The sequence below is a fragment of the Leuciscus leuciscus genome, assembly GCF_965113295.1.
Source record: "Leuciscus leuciscus genome assembly, chromosome: 16".
Classification (NCBI taxonomy): Eukaryota; Metazoa; Chordata; class Actinopteri; order Cypriniformes; family Leuciscidae; genus Leuciscus; species Leuciscus leuciscus.
In genome coordinates this window covers 41,330,530-41,350,529 of record NC_138740.1, presented here as the reverse complement: position 1 = coordinate 41,350,529, position 20,000 = coordinate 41,330,530, and the positions used below count along the sequence as shown (strand labels likewise).

Genomic DNA, 20,000 nt, shown 5'->3' with positions numbered 1-20,000 from the left:
TGAATGATGTGCAATTGAAGTTTTTATTGGGGGTACCACTTGGTTTTGGGATGTTCTTCCTTGCAAGAGCATCGGAGAAGGTGTGCTTAGTAAACCTCCTTGAAGAGGAGAGATTTCTTTTTTACCTTGTGATGGTATAACTGAGGTTTGAAAGATTGGAAGTCTCACAATGTCTGATGATACACCAGAGTGTAGAGCTTGTGAGAGACCAGACACACTCATTGGCGTTCTTGTGCTCAGTTGTTGATTGACTCGATCTGAAAGTCCAACTTTTGGTGAGGGTAGCCTGACTGGTGTTACCAATCTCATACCTTGCACAACTGAAGGAACGGTAATAGGGGTTGAAGTGTTTGGACCTTGAGGAACAGGGGAAGCAGAACTTAAGCCTTGCAATCCTCCAGGACAAGAGTTGATGAGCAGAACATGGCTCCCAGGTGCAAGGCCTTGAGAAGGTACAACAAATCTGGTGTTATTGATCAAGAGCTGAGTTCCAGGGGCAAGAGGGGCAGTGGTATTAATCACTATTTTCTCCTGGACACTCTTGGCGGTAGAGGTCGGAGGTCGTAGCCCAGAGGTCATGACCACTGGACTCAATGAACTCAATGCAAGAGGACTGGATACTCCAGAAGAAGTTGTTTTAACCAGTGAGCGTGAAGTGCAAAGGGATGTGATCATTGGTGTCTTGTCAGTGTTCACATCAACTGGTAACGTAGTGCGTTTGTTAATAAGGCTTCCTGAATAAGAGGAAGATATAGTCGGTTTACAGTGAAGAGCATTTAATGTTGAAATTGATGAAGGTACATCCGGTTTTACAACTGATAAAAGTGCGGAAGAAGCCATGTGGCCGGTGCCTAGCGTTGAAAACGTGAGCGTTTTCCCATCAACAGTCCCAGGTACTTTCAGAGAACTTTCTGACGGATTTCTGCTTGCAACCAAACATGTCTTTTGACCAATCTGAAGTCCACTTGAAGTTGACGTCGCAGGAACTCTGGAGACGATCACAGGTGTAGTTTTCCCAGAGGCTTCGGCTGCTGACGGCATATTCTTGTTTGTACCGAGTATTCTTGACATTAACCCTGGGACACTGATGCTCTGGATGCTTGTACCAGAAGAAGTGCAGGATAAAGTTGTTCCCAACTTGGGAATGACCTTCAATGCTGGTGTACTAGTAGAGGATATGTTGACGTCTGAAGATGACGCCTCTTTTGGAACGGTAAGTGCTGAGTTACTTATAAACATGACTCTTGACCCTGGCAAAGTACAGGTTGCTGTAGTAGCGCTGACCTTTGATGCTGGCGAAGGGATATTCGGTGAAGGCGAGACGAGGAAAACCTTTTGGAAAGCAGTTCTGCTTCCTGGTAGAGGCCTCTTTTGTAGGGGTTTCGTTCCACATTCAGAGACTGTATTCTCCGGAAAGCCTTGGATGTCTTTAGCAGTTATACAGACACTATGACTGTCTTGGCTCGTGGACAGGAGTGCAGATTTACCAGGGATTGATGTTTTGGCCAAATCATTGCTATTCTGATTCAGGGTTGATTGAGGGACAGTTCCGGGCACGAAAGTCGATGAGCCGACTCTCTTTGAGAGTGACTGAGGAGTGACTCCAAGTAAAGAATTAGCAGAAACGGTGGCCGAAACCGCTTGTGTAGTGGACGTGGAAGACTTCGACACGAGAAAGGCTTGGAGTTGTGGAGATATGGTAAAAACAGGACTTGGAGGCAATGTTCCACTCTCAGACGTCTGAACCTTTACCACCCCAGTGTTCCCTCCTCTGGTAGTGACAAGGATAGACTGCGAGTCTCTAATGCACACTGTCCGGAGCTCCTGTTTAGCGTCAGGTTTGGTCGGACTACTACTAGCTGATTTATTCACGACCACCTTTGGCTCAGGAGTCTTTTTAGGCATGGCAGAACCTCCAGAAACACTCTTTAAAGTCCTTAAATTGGGAGTAACTACAGCAGATGGTGTTCTGGCAGTGCTGGTGTCTTTTAATGGGGCCACTTGCTGAACAGGAACCCTGTTTTCCGGTATGGTGAAGCCCGAAGCGTTGGACAAGTACGTTGCGGTCTTAGGGAGCGATGCGGATGCCTTATTCTCAGTGCTTTGAATCAGTAGATTTGAAGGCAGTATAACAACTTGTTGCATTGATTTTTGATCCAATATTGTCTGCGCAGAAGTGATTCCTTTCCTGAGAAGCCCAACGCCACCCGCCGTCTTGTACACCACCTGATCAGTGCTTTCAGTTGTAGATGTTGTTTCAGGTTCAGTTGGCGAACAGGTAGTTGGTAATCGGACAGGCGGTTGAGCTACAGAAGTCTTGTTATTATCCCGCAGGATCTGAGCCATCACTGCAGCCTTAGGATGACTGATTAAGGTCACTTTGTTTCCAACACTCTTGGCCAGTAGTGCCTGGATGGGTTTGCAAGAACCCTGAAAGCTGCTCAAAGGCTGAGGGAACGCTAACACTCGAGGGATCCCTGTTGCTTGTTCCCTGGATGCAACTTCCACATTAACTTCAGATGTTAAAGAGCTCTCTGGGTCTATTTTGCCTCTTTTGCACAGGCTCAGTTCATCACTGATCGCACCGCTTTGACGACGTCTTGAACTGCGTGTGAAGGGTCCAGAATCTGACGACTGCATGACAATTTCAGGTCTGTCAACTTGGCATCTTGATTCGTGATTTCCTAGATGATTTACACTCTCTGCAAAAAGAAAGCATGGATCAGTCCAAACAAATATTCAGGGATCGTACAGATACTGTAAATGAAATTCCAGGACTTTTCAAGCCCTACTTTTTTGGTTTTCAAGGACTACAATCAGAGATTGCACAATTTTTTTAAGGATTTTTAAAGCTCAAATTACTGATATATGGTATTCAAAATGCAACATTTAATAATATATATTAAAATACAAAGTTTATAATGGCTATTATTGTTAAATAAATAATATTTTATATTATAATGTTGGTGTACTTCGTATCAAGAAAAGGTCTGATGGGCGTTTATCAGAGGGCCTGCAGTGTTAATTTTGCCTGAAAAGATTGTATTTGTGTTTATTCAATTTTTTTTTATTTCATGTTGTATTTAAATAGGTCAAACACTTTTCAAGTACCTCTTCGTAAATATGGCTGTTTTCAAGGGTTTTCCCGGACTTAAACTTCAAAGTCAAATTCAAGTACTTTAAGCACCTTGTACGAACCCTGAATATCACATCTATATCACAAAGCAACAGTGTAATGGATGCATATAATGGAGAGTGAGAGCTGCTCCAACAACAAAAGCAAGGATATTTGAAACACTTCCTTGAAATGAATTCATCAGCCACTTTCTTTGCATTGGCAAGAGTTCTGTTACATAAACAGGGTTCGTACAGACACTGTAAAATCAAATTCCAGGACTTTCAAGGACTTTAAGCACTACTTTTTTTCTTTTTCTTCAAGAACTACAATCAGAGATCTCATTTATCAAACAATATCCTTCTTTTTTAGCTTTTAAATTCTAAAAAAGGTAAATAGATAAATAAAAATAAGCTAATAAAACAAAATGGTACAGATAAAGTGCAGCAGATGCAATGACTCCGGTAACTTTAACCATTGAAATGATACTATAACAAAGATATCGCTTTAATTATTTTTCCCATCATGAATATATGATTGAGCTGAAGAATAAAAGATGTATCGTATACTTGGATATTTATATGAGCAATATCTAATGGTATCGTAACTAAAGTTAGAGAAGTCTATGCAGTGGTTAAATCGGCTTCTTTCTAATGGCTCACCTGTTCCCTCAGAACCGTCCTTTACAGCTCTGACTTCTGGCGTTTCTCTCGGCGTCTCTGTGGAGAACGAGCCGTCTCTACACACTCCCGTCTCCGTCAGCTCCATCCGCTCCCTGATGAAGTTCTCATATTCGGGGTGTTTCTTGAAGTCGTCACACTCCTTTTTCAAGCGCGCTCTGTTGAGGACAAGGACAGGGATGAATTCACAGAGCTCTGTTCCCAGGAAAACATCGCCTCGAGGAGGAGAGAGAACACATGCAGTGAAGTGTGTCAGCCACTGCGCATTACAATGGAAAACTCTCGCTTGGATGCGAGTCAAAATCAACTCGCAGATCACTAGAGTGAAGTGCAGAAGTCTGAAAAACCAGCGTCAAGATTCTCACACTGTAATAGCGGCTCGATATGATTGCACAGATTCAGAATTTCCCATCTACATATTCAGCATGAACGTGTGAGTCCATGTTCGCGGTGTAAGAGCATATTTCACTGTTCACACTATGACTGATGTTTCCTGCAGACTGAGACTGAGATAAGACGGAGATGTTGACCTGTTCCTCTGGAAGGCCTTGACGAGTTTGGGTTCCCATGGCAACAGCTCGTTTAGCAGCCGGATTAGTGTGATGTGTAACTCCTTCACAGCGGCTCTTCTGTTCGGCCGTCGGTCCTGGAACAAAGACACACACACACACACACGTTTACAAGTCTCTACAGTTGCTCTGTTGCTGTATTACACTCTGGGTTTGACAAATTCATATCATTTCACATTAAAAGTGTATGTGAAAAAGTGTGAGTGTGTGTGTGTGTGTGTGTGTGTGTAAGTGATTGAGAGACTGTGTGTGTGAGAGAGTGTGTGAGTGAGTTTGTGAGTATATGTGAATGTTTGAGAGTATGTGTGTATGTGTGTGTGTGTGTGTGTGTGTGTGTTCCCTCTCTTACTAACAGATCTCTTTTTGCCGCCATTCAGTTGTTGCAGTTGATCTTGAGTTTTGCTGATCAGGACTCTGAGATCATCCAGACTGGAGCAGATCAGCTGCAGGAGTAATACGGTGAGGGGGAAACGACAGAGCAATGGGATAGAAAACACTTTATTATTGAGGAAACAGATTATTATTAAGTATTAGTGCTTAAAGTCCAGTAATTATTATTATTGAAACATATAAATGTTCCTGAAAGAGTCTCTTCTGCTCATCAAAGCTGCATTTATTTGTGAAATATAGTGAAATATTATTCCAGTGTAAATCATCTGTTTTCTATGTGAATATCTAGTAAAGTGTAATTTATTCCTGTGATCAAAGCTGAATGTTCAGCATCATTACTCCAGTCTTCAGTGTCACATGATCCTTCACAAATCACTCTAATATGAGGATTTGATGCTCAAGACACATTTATGATTATTATCAGTTCATATTTTTGTGGAAACTGCGAAACATTGTATCTTTCAGGATTCTTTGATGAATAGAAAGTTCAAATGAACAGCATTTATTTGAAATAGAATCTTTTGTAACATTATGAATGTATTTACTGTAACATTTGATCAATTTACTGCATCCTTGATGAAAAAGTATTATTTTCATTAAAAATATATTTTTTCAAGCATGTTTAACTGCATTGTAATAACTTCTAAAGTGAATATCTGCAGCCCTCTATTGAACCGAGATCAGAATCAACATCAAACATGTTTTAAGACGCACTATTCCTCAAAAATAGCATTTTCAAAACATTTAAAAGACATATAAAATACATAAAGACAAGTTTTGCATTTACTTGTATTCATTTAGCAGACTTTTTTTTTATCAAAAGTGAATCACAAATGAGGAATATATTCTTTTAACAGTTCGAAATAAAGATTTTCATATTCATATATCGTGAGTGTTTTCCCGCAAGAGTGACATTATGTGCAGTGTGTGTGTGTGTGTGTGTGTGTGTGTGTGTGTGTGTGTGTGTGTGTCAGCTGACCTGAAACGAGGGTCCGGTTTGAAGAAGAGCAGATCCCGCTGGTCTCCTCAACAACAGTTTCCCATCAACCCTGTTTCCTGATGACGGAGAAACACCACGTTTTTATAACTTTGAAACTTTTAACTGAATGTGTGATAGAGATATAGTACAACAACTATTTGTTAACATGCTCAACTTTTGTTCCGATTGATGAATCTGACTGTAGTGTTTACATGAACGCTAAACATGTGATCGGGTTGATGTGTGTGTTTATACGTCACAAGCTTCAGAATGCACTCACTGCACGAATACACAGAGTTTCCCACTGTCTGCGCATAATAACTATTCTCATTCATTGGTTATTCATTTGTTTTAAACAGCAGAATTAATATTTATCCATTTCTGGTCATAATTTGGAGACCGTGATCATATGAGCCGTTGTGCCGCTGCTTATATTGATCACGCAGTAAAAATGCCCAAAACCAGTGGTGTGTGGATGAGAGTCTGAAGCCAGCACTGGTGGGCCGTTGTCCTGCTCCACTTCACACACGCAGAGAAAGGAGGATTATAGGAGGACGAGACACTCGTTTATACCACACTTTATTCAGCAGGAGAACAGCTCTCAGCGCGTCACACGTCATTACGCTATTTCTACGTCATTACGCTATTTCTACGTCATCACGCAATTTCGACGTCATCACGCAATTTCGACGTCATCACGCTATTTTAACGTCATCTCGCTATTTCTATGTCATTACACTATTTCTACATCATTGTGCTATTTCTACGTCACAGCGCTATTTTAACGTCATCTCGCTATTGCTACGTCATCACGCTATTTTAACGTCATCTCGCTATTTCTACGTCATTACACTATTTCTACATCATTGTGCTATTTCTACGTCACTGCGCTATTTTAACGTCATCTCGCTATTGCTACGTCATTACGATATTTTAACGTCATCTCGCTATTGCTACGTCCTTAAGCTATTTCAACGTCATTAAGCTATTTCAACGTCATTAAGCTATTTTAACGTCATCTCGCTATTTCTACGTCATTACGCAATTTTAACGTCATCTCGCTATTGCTACGTCATTACGCTATTTCAACATCATTACGCTATTTTAACGTCATCTCGCTATTTCTACGTCATTACGATATTTTAACGTCATCTCGCTATTGCTACGTCATAACGCTATTTCAACGTCATTACGCTATTTCAACGGCATCTCGCTATTACTACGTCATTACTCTATTTCTACGTCATTACGCTATTTTAACGGCATCTCGCTATTTCTACGTCATTACGCTATTTTAACATCATCTCGCTATTGCTACGTCATTACGCTATTTCTACGTCATTGCGCTATTTCTACGTCATTACGCTATTTTAACGTCATCTCGCTATTGCTACGTCATTACGCTATTTTAACGTCATCACACTATTTCTACGTCATTACGCTATTTTAACGTCATCTTGCTATTTCTACATCATTGCACATTGCACATGAGTCATCAATTACTAACGGATTATTTAGTTGCATGTAAACGCAGCCAGTGAGAGCAACAGCAGAAAATAGGGGAAAATAAGTTTCATCAGTTTCATTGGTAACACTTTACAATAATGTTCATTAGTTAACATTAGTTCATGCATTAACTAACATAAACTAACAATGAGCAACACATTTGTTACAGTATTTATTCATCTTTGTTAATGTTAGTTAATAAAACTCCAGATGTTCATTGTTTGTTCATGTTAGTTCACAGTGCATTAACTAATGTTAACAAATACAACCTTTGATTTTAATAATGTATTAGTTAATATTAATTTCAACATTTACTAAGATTAATTAATGCTGTAGAAGTATTGTTCATTCTCAGTTCATGTTAACTAAGGCAGTTAACTAATGAACCTTATAGTAAAGTGTCACCGTTTTCACAAGTGAAAGTGTGTATTATTCACCCAGTTTCCGTCTTTTCCTCCGGTCTTTGTTCTTCACGGTTGTAGCCGCTCTCGTCAGGCTGCTTTTAGCCGTTCGCTTCTTCAAGCTCAGTTTGGGTTTCCTCATGTCTTTCTTCTTCTGTCTCTTCTTCTTCTGGCGTTGCGATTGGTCCTCACTGGTCATGTGATTCGTATCTTTTTCAGGACTTCTGTGACTATTCAAAGCGGGTGAAACTCCCTTATACCGGCTCTCTCCCACTCCGAAGCTCGGCTCGCACTCGTCCTCACCCTCTTCTTTTAACCTTTCTTCCCCGGTGAACGTTCCTCGAACGCTTCCAGAGTCCAGAGACCATGAGAAGATGCTGGAGGAACATTTCTGATCCAGATCCTCCCTGTCGGCGAGCGAATCCTCCTTCCATGCGTTCAGCTCCTTCATCACATCTACGGACAGACGCAGATCGTTCTCAAGCTTCATTTCAAACGTAAATTCTAAATTAAATGAGCTTTACTGCCATGACTAAATAATTCAATAAAATTATTAATAAATATAGCTGCAAGCAGCAGTTATCGGGGACAAGCACAACAGAATCAAACAGTGAAGCTAGCAGCAGACCAACTGCAAAAATGAGTAAATAAAGAGAAAACTATTTTAAGCAAAAAGGTTCACAACCAATAAATACATTGAGTTGTAATGAGATATATTGCTTATAATATAACTGAACAGAAGGGGGCGTTGCCCTGGTTCCTAACATACTAAGTTTTGTATCAATATGCCAATGCATTATATAACGATATGCCACATGCCGCCCTGAATGTAATGAAACCAATTTTATGATTTTTGGGCAAACTGTTCAAAAGTTATAAGCAAAAATATTCATATTTTTCTGTATCTCCGGACCAGTAGGTGGCGCAGCGCCAAAATAAAAGTTATAATAATAATAATAAACAATTAAAAACAAAACGAACAATAGCAACAATAAAACTCACGTGTTTCCAGCTTGACCTCTGACCCCTCCGGTTCTTCCTGCGATCTCTTGACGTGTAACAGCGGAAGAGGAAACTCCATCGCGACACACGGACTCTGGCGGTAGATCCTCAGGTCGGCGCCGCAGAAGTGAGGGAAGTGTATGTACGCGTTCTCCTGCGCGTCGTAGCCCAGGATGGACTCGCGGCACTCGTGGATCGGCTGCGCGAGAACCGCGACCTGAACGTCCTTCTGCGTCTCGTACACGTGATCGCACAGGCCCTTGAGGAGCCACACGCGCTGTTTAAACGTGAGCATGTGGAACGGCATCTCCTCTAGCGGATTCGCGTCTCCTAGCGTCCAGAAGAACTGATGGGAAAGTCCTAGGAGTTCGGCACGAGCCGTTTGGTCCTCGGCCCTTGCGAGCGAACGGTACCAGTCCTGAACCCGCCGTCGTAGCTCCGCCTCCCACTTCCTGTACGGCAACGGCGGGCGGCGGTGGGCGTTCGCTCTTTTATTCGGGTGAAGGAGCAGAGAGGTCATGACCTTAGCTAGGAACGAGCTACAGCGCGGCATTAGCAAGCAGCGCTCCAGCTCGTAGAAGACGATCTCGGGGAGGTTGAGCGCTTTCTGAGCCAGACACAAGAAGTGGCCGATGGCGGGAAGCTCCCACATACTCCGAACGGCCCACGGTTCCGCCAGCGCGAGCAATGAACTCTCCCAATCCTCCAGATCCTTCACCGACGCCTCCTCTGCTTCTTTACGCTCCAACTCACGCTGCCTAGAGGTCAAAGGTCAAGGGTTACGGTAAGAGATTTAGGAGTTCTGTGCAAAATGGTGAAATAAAAGTATGGCTTAACTTGAAGAAATTATGACTGAAATATAATACCAGATATACCATGTATTTTGAGGAATATATACAGTCAAACCAAAAATTATTCAGAAAGTGATTCCCTGTGGATCTATATGTTCAAATGAAAGTGGTTCCCTGTGGATCTATATGTTCAAATGAAAGTGATTTCCTATGGATCTATATGTTCAAATGAAAGTGGTTCCCTGTGGATCTATATGTTCAAATGAAAGTGATTTCCTATGGATCTATATGTTCAAATGAAAGTGTTTTCCTGTGGATCTATATGTTCAAATGAAAGAGTTTTCCTGTGGATCTATATGTTCAGATGAAAGTGATTTCCTGTGGATCTATATGTCCAAATGAAAGTGATTCCCTGTGGATCTATATGTTCAAATGAAAGTGATTCCCTGTGGATCTATATGTTCAAATGAAAGTGTTTTCCTGTGGATCTATATGTTCAGACGAAAGTGTTTTCCTGTGGATCTATATGTTCAAACGAAAGTGTTTTCCTGTGGATCTATATGTTCAAATGAAAGTGTTTTCCTATGGATCTATATGTTCAAATGAAAGTGTTTTCCTGTGGATCTATATGTTCAAATGAAAGTGTTTTCCTATGGATCTATATGTTCAGATGAAAATGATTTCCTATGGATCTATATGTTCAGATGAAAGTGATTCCCTGTGGATCTATATGTTCAAATGAAAGTGTTTTCCTATGGATCTATATGTTCAAATGGAAGTGTTTTCCTGTGGATCTATATGTTCAAATGAAAGTGTTTTCCTGTGGATCTATATGTTCAAATGAAAGTGTTTTCCTATGGATCTATATGTTCAAATGAAAGTGTTTTCCTATGGATCTATATGTTCAAATGAAAGTGTTTTCCTGTGGATCTATATGTTCAGATGAAAGTGTTTTCCTGTGGATCTATATGTTCAAATGAAAGTGTTTTCCTATGGATCTATATGTTCAGATGAAAATGATTTCCTATGGATCTATATGTTCAGATGAAAGTGATTCCCTGTGGATCTATATGTTCAAATGAAAGTGTTTTCCTATGGATCTATATGTTCAGATGAAAGTGTTTTCCTGTGGATCTATATGTTCAGATGAAAGTGTTTTCCTGTGGATCTATATGTTCAAATGAAAGTGTTTTCCTATGGATCTATATGTTCAGATGAAAGTGTTTTCCTGTGGATCTATATGTCCAAATGAAAGTGATTTCCTATGGATCTATATGTACAAATGAAAGTGATTCCCTATGGATCTATATGTCCAAATGAAATTGATTCCCTATGGTTCTATATGTTCAGATGAAAGTGATTCCCTGTGGATCTATATGTTCAAATGAAAGTGATTCCCTATGGATCTATATGTTCAGATGAAAGTTATTCCCTGTGGATCTATATGTTCAAATGAAAGTGTTTTCCTATGGATCTATATGTTCAGATGAAAGTGTTTTCCTGTGGATCTATATGTCCAAATGAAAGTGATTTCCTATGGATCTATATGTCCAAATGAAAGTGATTCCCTATGGATCTATATGTCCAAATGAAAGTGTTTTCCTGTGGATCTATATGTTCAGATGAAAGTGTTTTCCTGTGGATCTATATGTCCAAATGAAAGTGATTTCCTATGGATCTATATGTCCAAATGAAAGTGATTCCCTATGGATCTATATGTCCAAATGAAAGTGTTTTCCTGTGGATCTATATGTTCAGATGAAAGTGTTTTCCTGTGGATCTATATGTCCAAATGAAAGTGATTTCCTATGGATCTATATGTCCAAATGAAAGTGATTCCCTATGGATCTATATGTCCAAATGAAAGTGTTTTCCTGTGGATCTATATGTTCAAATGAAAGTGTTTTCCTGTGGATCTATATGTTCAGATGAAAGTGATTCCCTGTGGATCTATATGTTCAAATGAAAGTGTTTTCCTATGGATCTATATGTTCAAATGAAAGTGTTTTCCTATGGATCTATATGTTCAGATGAAAGTGTTTTCCTGTGGATCTATATGTTCAAATAAAAGTGTTTTCCTGTGGATCTATATGTTCAAATAAAAGTGATTTTGAAAGTGATTCCCTATGGATCTATATGTTCAAATAAAAGTGATTCCCTATGGATCTATATGTTAAAATGAAAGTGATTTCCTATGGATCTATATGTTCAAATGAAAGTGTTTTCCTCAGGAAGTGTGTGTTCACCTCTTCTGGTCTTTGACTCTCTGCAGCTCCTCCAGTCTCAGCGCCTGCACCATGATGGACTCGCTGCCGCCCACTGTAATGGCCGCCAGGTTTCGTGGCACCAAACGCCGCCTGGACGACGTGCCGACCGGTGCCTTCTCATCCTCGGTGCCGAAACGACCTCTGGAGGTCACGGCTAGTGTGGTTTTCTCACGCAACGTCCTGGTGTGGGAAAGAAAACATGAGTGAATCTCAAAGCTTCAATTCAATTCACGTTTATTTGTATAGAGCTTTTCACAATACACATCATTTCAAAGCAGCTTTACAGAAAGTGCAGGAGTCCATATTACAGTTTACAGTGATCTGTTATCAGAGGTGACTAAGTTATGCATTTCAGAAATGTACATATAAAAAACCACAGTTAGCTAATTTTTTATTTTATTTAGACAATGTAATTTAAATATATTAATTTAAACAATTCATTTCTAATGTACATTAGATATTCTAAAGTAAATACGTCAGAAATTGTTATTCGTATGTAGAAATTCTAAAGTAAATGTGTCAGAAATTGTTACATTCTTATATAGAAATTCTAATGTAAACGTGTCAGAAATTGTTACATTCTTATATAGAAATTCTAATGTAAACGTGTCAGAAATTGTTACATTCTTATATAGAAATTCTAATGTAAACGTGTCAGAATTGTTACATTCTTAAATAGAAATTCTAATGTAAACGTGTCAGAAATTGTTACATTCTTATATATAAATTCTAATGTAAACGTGTCAGAATTGTTACATTCTCATATATAAATTCTAATGTAAACGTGTCAGAAATTGTTACATTCTTATATAGAAATTCTAATGTAAATGTGTCAGAAATTGTTACATTCTTATATATAAATTCTAAAGTAAATGCTTCAGAAATTGTTATATTCTTTCTTATGTACATTGTTGCATCCAGAATTAATGTCAATCTAAATTGGTCACTAATCCATTCTGTTAAACTACATCCTAAGAATGCGGAAGGGAACCTAAAACATAACTCGTTGTTGTGTCACATGAATGAATCTCAACAGCGCCGTGTTATTATTACCTGGACAACAGGGTCAACTTTTGCTCTAGAATAATCTCCAGTTTCTGGGCCTGTTTAGAGATCCAGTGATCGACTCCGTGAAAGCGGTAACAGTTCTCTAACATCAGTCTGAAATCGGCCACGAACGCAGTGATGGATTCATACTCGCGATTTACAAATTTATCATGCATCTTTCTGAGGCTCATGTCCGCATCGGGGCTCTGGGACCCGGGATGCCAGAACGGGGCCGTTATGGATTTATGCTTCTCTGAAAGAAAGCTTTGAAATATTCTGTAGGCCTGCTGGATCTCGGGCGTAAGATCGTCTCCGTTTTCCCCCGTACTCGACCTGCTGTCGTCGTCAGAGGTCACCGGGTCACTTTTATCACAGTGTGACGTGAAATTCTCTAGCCCTGATTGGTCAGACGACCCGTTGCACAGGAGCTCCGCCCCGTCCAGGCCCGCGGAGGTCAAGGTCAAACGGTGGTTCAGGTTCATGTCCTCACACGTGTGTGTGCTCTCGCTCGGGTCCGAATGAAGCTTCATTCTCCTGCCGTGATGCTCACCTGCACAGGTGCCTCCAGCATCATCTGTCAATCAATGTCAATCTGGCATCACATGAAGAAGCCATGGCTGTTCCTGACGGAGACTGTGTGAAGAAAGACATTAAACCGTTAAAACGGAGCCCAGAAAAGATTAAAATGAAAAACATAGAATTTGTGGAAAAGAAATAACAGAATGTGTATGGGGAAATAGATTTCTAAAGGCCCTGTTGATAAAGATTAAATTTAAATGTTATTAATTCAGTCCATTAGACATGCTTTTAGATTATTAAAATGTAATTAAATCATTAATAAAAGAGAATCCAGAAAGAAAAATAAGGAAAACATAGATTTGGGGAAATAATGCAGAAAATGTGTCATATGGCCCTGACATCAAATTTATTTCAATAAATATAAATGTTAACAAAATAGAAAATTGTTGAAGTTTTATTACTTCAGTTGATTAGACATGTAGTTTGATTAAAAATAAATGAACTTCTTAAAATAAGGAGAATATGGACATACTGATTAAAGAAAAACTACTGTACTTCCAGTTAAATGAGTTCTTGATGTAAGTACTGCATAAAGCATGTTCTAATAAATAATTATAATTCAAACTCGTGCATTTCCATGAATTTCTACAAATCAACAAATCGGCTGAAACTCATTTAAAGTCCATCAACCAGGTATACATTGTGTTAATCTCCCAGTCTTTAATGTTTTAGGAGCTTTAACAGCATTACCGGAGCGCTGTCCTGTATTGTCGAGTGAAACATCAAACCGGCCGCACTAGGCCTCAGCGCCGCGGCCTCGATTTCACTCTCACACCCGGGAGGGCTCGCCTGAGCCGGGCAGCCGCCGCTCTTTCTCCCGGGGACCGATGAAGATCATAGTTCCAGTGAGGAGAGATCTGTCAGAAAAACGCCGTTAAAAGCCGAATCGCGGTTGTTCTTCCGCTTTCACGAGGGAAACCCTGTCAGATTTACGCGAAAAGCGTGTGATAGAGAATGAGATGAGAGAGACTCGGCGACACTGAATCACAGACCGCTGTTTACATGTGTGTGCGCGCGCGCGCGTGCGTGTGTATGCTGAAAAATCATCAAAACTTCATACATGTTAGTTAGAGGAGAATTACAGCAAGGTTTCAATACGAAGGAAAGGAAAATAATGAAATCTAATTATTTTCATGTGTTAAAGGCTAGAAATATGAACTTGTGTGAATATTCTAGAATTTTCCAGTTTTTATTTGACTTAACACACTTCATTCTGTCTCGCTCTTCCCTCAGACATACTAATGTTTGAGAAAATCAGCTGTTCTCAGTAAAGCTTTCAGAGTAAAGGTTCAGATTCCAGAAGACAGAGCTTAAACAGGGAACAAACTCTGGAATCTTCTGGTGAATCTCAAGTTCCAGCTCTGCGATCTCGGAAGGTCGTATTTTCGAGTCGTGTTTCCGACATCAGTCACTTTCGTCGAAGCAAGATGGCGGTGTACCATCACATACACCATCACCATAAACCACGCACAATTACCACAAGGTTTTAAACTCTAGCCTAGAAAATGAAGTACAAAGAATGTGCAGCAGTTGTGTTTTGCTTTTTAACGTTAAATATTGATGTATGAAGCCACAATAAACTTTATTGTTACATATTATATTGTTATATTACACAGATGTTCTATTTTGTGCAGGGAATCTAAAGCTTATTTAGTTGTAAATAAAAAAAGCCTGATTATGTCACTGCAAAATACCAATAAATATAGTGTTATTCCGCCACGTTTCTCACTGACACACACCCTAAAGACTCCTAACGATCGGGCTTAAAGAAAAGACTGAGCTTAATAAAACAATTTAAAAGATAATTATGACTTTTGATCTCACAATTCTGACTTTTTTCCCTCAGAATTGCGAGATAGAAACTCTCTATTGCAAGTTCTAAAGTCAGGATTGCGAGAAAAATTCTGAATTGTGAGAAAAATTCTGAATTGTGAGAAAAATTCTGAATTGTGAGAAAAATTCTGAATTGTGAGATTTAAACGCAATTTTGAGATTTAAATGCAATTTTGAGATTTTTTATTTATTTTTATTTTTAAATTGTGAGATAAAAAGTTGCAATTACCTTTTTATTCTTTCTTTTTTTCTTCGGTGGGGAAAACAAGCTTTCATAAGTTCATGTGTGTTCAATTTGCAAACACGATCTTTTCAACATGGCTTGCATCATACAAATCAAAATAAATAATTAAGATTAATACTATAAAGATTATAATGATATTTTCATGATTATTAATCCTGTCAATTCAAAAGTTTCATTTTATATTGATTTTGGAGGTGAAGTTAAATATTCATAGCAAAGAAACAATTGAAAAATGAAAATGAAAGGAAAAAGATACAAAGACAAATCAATCAAGATGACATCATAGTCCTTAAAATATTTGTTATTATTATTATTATTTATGAGTTTGAGAGATTTTTACAGTATGGGAAATCACAGCAAGACTTCACATCTAGACAAAATGAACGTGTTCTTGCAAACCAAAGAAACTTGGTTATGTAAAAAAAAGAAAAGAAATATATCTTTAAGATTTTATGCAAAGCGATCAGGTGACGTCACCAACCAGCATGCGATGCTCTCAGTCAACACTAGATGTCTCCAGTGTTCACGAGGCGTTAGGCAACACTAGTTCAGTGTGGAGTAATAGTGCACTTCATACTGCACTGAAAATATGGCTTCTGTCACGTGACCTCAGTTATCATTTCAGAAATGACCTGATGTATACAATCTGCTTTTGTGTAAAGAAAAACAAAAGTCAAGGAGATCTAAAAAATGGTGGTTGATGTCATTTCTGGCCTTAACTACTACTACACTGCAAACTAAAATGCTTTTCTTACTTAGTATTTCTGTCTTGTCAGTCCAAATATCTAAAAAATCTTAAATCAAGATGCATTTACTAGATGAGTAGATATTATGTCTTGTTTTCTGGGGAAATAAACCAAAATTAAGTGATTTGTTGCTAAAAAAAAAAGCACAATTATTGACCAATGGGGAAAGAAAAATGATCTGTTTTGTTAAATGTTCATCATGTTTCCTGATAAGAACCTTGAAAGAATCAAAGTATTGGATGTGATCATGTGACTCTTCTCTGTGTGAAACAGAACTAAAAAAAGACAAATCACACACTGATTCTGGAATCAAAATATTTAATAAGTACATAACAAGTATTATACCATGTATAAAATTTGGAATCACAATTCGAAGCGATGTGTGTGCTGGGGTTTACCACACTGAAGGAGCGAACAGTCATGATGACAGGAGGAACATAAACCAATCTTCAGTAATAAGTGCAAGAAAACATAAAACACCACAGTAAAGCTGAAGCAGAAGAGAGGATCACAGACCAAACCAAGGAGATCGTATAACCTTTAAACGTTTTACATTTACATTTCCTGAAAAACAAAAGCAGAAATCTTCTGAGGAAAAGGACATCACCACAAAAAGAGGACAAACAGGCCAAGCGACGAACAACGAGCGGCGAACAGATGAACACCAGCTGAGCGAGCGTCCGGTCGAGGCTGGAAGAAGAACCAGCAGATTCTCATGACACCAGTCAACAACATACGGCCCATAATTCACTTCAAAAACACTTGCATTGAGAAGACGAAGCCCGTTTGTACGACCATCGAGATATCCTGAACAGTGACATTATTTTCATTCAATTTAAACACATTTTACCCCCATTAATATGTCAAAAACTGATATATTATTCATTCAATTGTATTTATACATTTAAAATATTAAAAGTACATATAAAAACGATCCATATTAAAAGCATTTACACATTGTATTCGATACGCTGCCTCTAATGCTTGTTTTATTAACAAAAAAATCTGTTTTACAGTCAATAGAGTCTAAACTAAAGTCACTAATGAGAAATAAAAACATCTGGACACGTTAATAAGGGTTTGGGATGAAACGTGTTTGTGCGTCACTATGCAAATAATAGTTAGTTTGTGCATAACGTGATGTTTTTGGGGGTGAACTATGAGGCGACGTGTTCCTGACAGGATTCACGAGGAGCGCTCGCTTCTTACACAACATTAGAGTCACTGATTCTGAGGAGTTTGTCGGTTCTGGTTGATTCCCAGTCGATCCAGATGTGATGATGTTCATGATGGACACATGATCGAGTCACATGACCCAGAATCCGTTGGGGTCATGTGATACAAATGTCAGGCTGGTGCTGATGGGGGACTGTGTGTGTGTGTGTGTGTGTGTGTCTGTATCTTTGTCCGTATGTTGTGGATCAGACTCATCGCCCTTTGCTGTATCCGGGGAAGAACTGATCCAGGAGCAGCTGGAGGGTTTTGTTGAGGCTCATGGCGTAATCTCTGCCCAGGTCGTGGCGGCAGGCGGGGCAGGTGTAGACCTCAGCGCGAAACGACCTCTGCAGACACGCCTGAGAACACACACACACACACAACACCGTTACTGACACGCCTGAGAACACACACACACACAACACCGTTACTGACACGCCTGAGAACACACACACACACACACAACACCGTTACTGACACGCCTGAGAACACACACACACACAACACCGTTACTGACACGCCTGAGAACACACACACACACAACACCGTTACTGACACGCCTGAGAACACACACACACACACACAACACCGTTACTGACACGCCTGAGAACACACACACACACACACACACACACACACACACACACACACACACACACACACACACACACAACACCGTTACTGACACGCCTGAGAACACACACACACACACAACACCGTTACTGACACGCCTGAGAACACACACACACACACACACAACACCGTTACTGACACGCCTGAGAACACACACACACACACAACACCGTTACTGACACGCCTGAGAACACACACACACACACAACACCGTTACTGACACGCCTGAGAACACACACACACACACACACAACACCGTTACTGACACGCCTGAGAACACACACACACACACACACACACACACACACACACAACACCGTTACTGACACGCCTGAGAACACACACACACACACACACACAACACCGTTACTGACACGCCTGAGAACACACACACACACACACACAACACCGTTACTGACACGCCTGAGAACACACACACACACACACACACACAACACCGTTACTGACACGCCTGAGAACACACACACACACACACACACACACAACACCGTTACTGACACGCCTGAGAACACACACACACACACAACACCGTTACTGACACGCCTGAGAACACACACACACACAACACCGTTACTGACACGCCTGAGAACACACACACACACACACACACACACAACACCGTTACTGACACGCCTGAGAACACACACACACACACACACACACACAACACCGTTACTGACACGCCTGAGAACACACACACACACACAACACCGTTACTGACACGCCTGAGAACACACACACACACACACACACACACACACAACACCGTTACTGACACGCCTGAGAACACACACACACACAGACACACAACACCGTTACTGACACGCCTGAGAACACACACACACACACACACACAACACCGTTACTGACACGCCTGAGAACACACACACACACACACACACACACAACACCGTTACTGACACGCCTGAGAACACACACACACACACACACACACACAACACCGTTACTGACACGCCTGAGAACACACACACACACACACACACACAACACCGTTACTGACACGCCTGAGAACACACACACACACAACACCGTTACTGACACGCCTGAGAACACACACACACACACACACACACACACAACACCGTTACTGACACGCCTGAGAACACACACACACACACACACACACACACACACAACACCGTTACTGACACGCCTGAGAACACACACACACACACACACACACACACAACACCGTTACTGACACGCCTGAGAACACACACACACACACACACACACACACACACACACACAACACCGTTACTGACACGCCTGAGAACACACACACACACACACACACACACACAACACCGTTACTGACACGCCTGAGAACACACACACACACACACACACACACACACAACACCGTTACTGACACGCCTGAGAACACACACACACACACACACAACACCGTTACTGACACGCCTGAGAACACACACACACACACACACACACAACACCGTTACTGACACGCCTGAGAACACACACACACACACACACACACAACACCGTTACTGACACGCCTGAGAACACACACACACACAACACCGTTACTGACACGCCTGAGAACACACACACACACACACACACACACACACACACAACACCGTTACTGACACGCCTGAGAACACACACACACACACACACACACACACACACACAACACCGTTACTGACACGCCTGAGAACACACACACACACACACACACACACACACACAACACCGTTACTGACACGCCTGAGAACACACACACACACACACACACACACACACACACACACACACACCGTTACTGACACGCCTGAGAACACACACACACACACACAACACCGTTACTGACACGCCTGAGAACTAGGGCTGTCAAAATTGCTCAAAAATGACGTTCGAATATTCCCTCTAAAAAACACACGAATATTCGAACTATTCGAACATCTGGTTGCGCATTTTTTCAATGACGCGCATTA

General features: G+C 40.6%; 2 protein-coding genes across 3 annotated transcripts in view; both read right to left on the bottom strand.

Annotated features, from left to right (window-relative positions):
- The window catches only part of brd10 (bromodomain containing 10), a 15,653-nt gene extending 1,296 nt beyond the window's left edge, over nucleotides 1-14,357 (bottom strand). Inside the window, exons 1-10 of one of the 2 annotated variants that reach the window (XM_082140985.1) lie at nucleotides 14,017-14,357; nucleotides 12,754-13,380; nucleotides 11,680-11,880; nucleotides 8,643-9,400; nucleotides 7,677-8,096; nucleotides 5,734-5,810; nucleotides 4,718-4,807; nucleotides 4,326-4,441; nucleotides 3,778-3,953; nucleotides 1-2,702 (exon numbers count right to left, since the gene is read on the bottom strand). The exon at nucleotides 1-2,702 is cut by the window's left edge and continues 1,296 nt beyond it. In XM_082140985.1, the coding sequence (XP_081997111.1) occupies nucleotides 1-2,702; nucleotides 3,778-3,953; nucleotides 4,326-4,441; nucleotides 4,718-4,807; nucleotides 5,734-5,810; nucleotides 7,677-8,096; nucleotides 8,643-9,400; nucleotides 11,680-11,880; nucleotides 12,754-13,277 (5,064 nt within the window). In that variant the 5' untranslated portion in view covers nucleotides 13,278-13,380; nucleotides 14,017-14,357. The remainder of the gene's footprint in view (nucleotides 2,703-3,777; nucleotides 3,954-4,325; nucleotides 4,442-4,717; nucleotides 4,808-5,733; nucleotides 5,811-7,676; nucleotides 8,097-8,642; nucleotides 9,401-11,679; nucleotides 11,881-12,753; nucleotides 13,381-14,016) is intronic. The other variant, XM_082140986.1, reaches the window with a different exon arrangement.
- A 2,093-nt stretch (nucleotides 14,358-16,450) lies between these two features.
- Nucleotides 16,451-20,000, bottom strand: part of uhrf2 (ubiquitin like with PHD and ring finger domains 2) — a 47,546-nt gene continuing 43,996 nt past the window's right edge. The window contains exon 16 of the mRNA XM_082140116.1: nucleotides 16,451-17,723. Within this exon, the coding sequence (XP_081996242.1) occupies nucleotides 17,577-17,723 (147 nt within the window). The 3' untranslated portion in view covers nucleotides 16,451-17,576. The remainder of the gene's footprint in view (nucleotides 17,724-20,000) is intronic.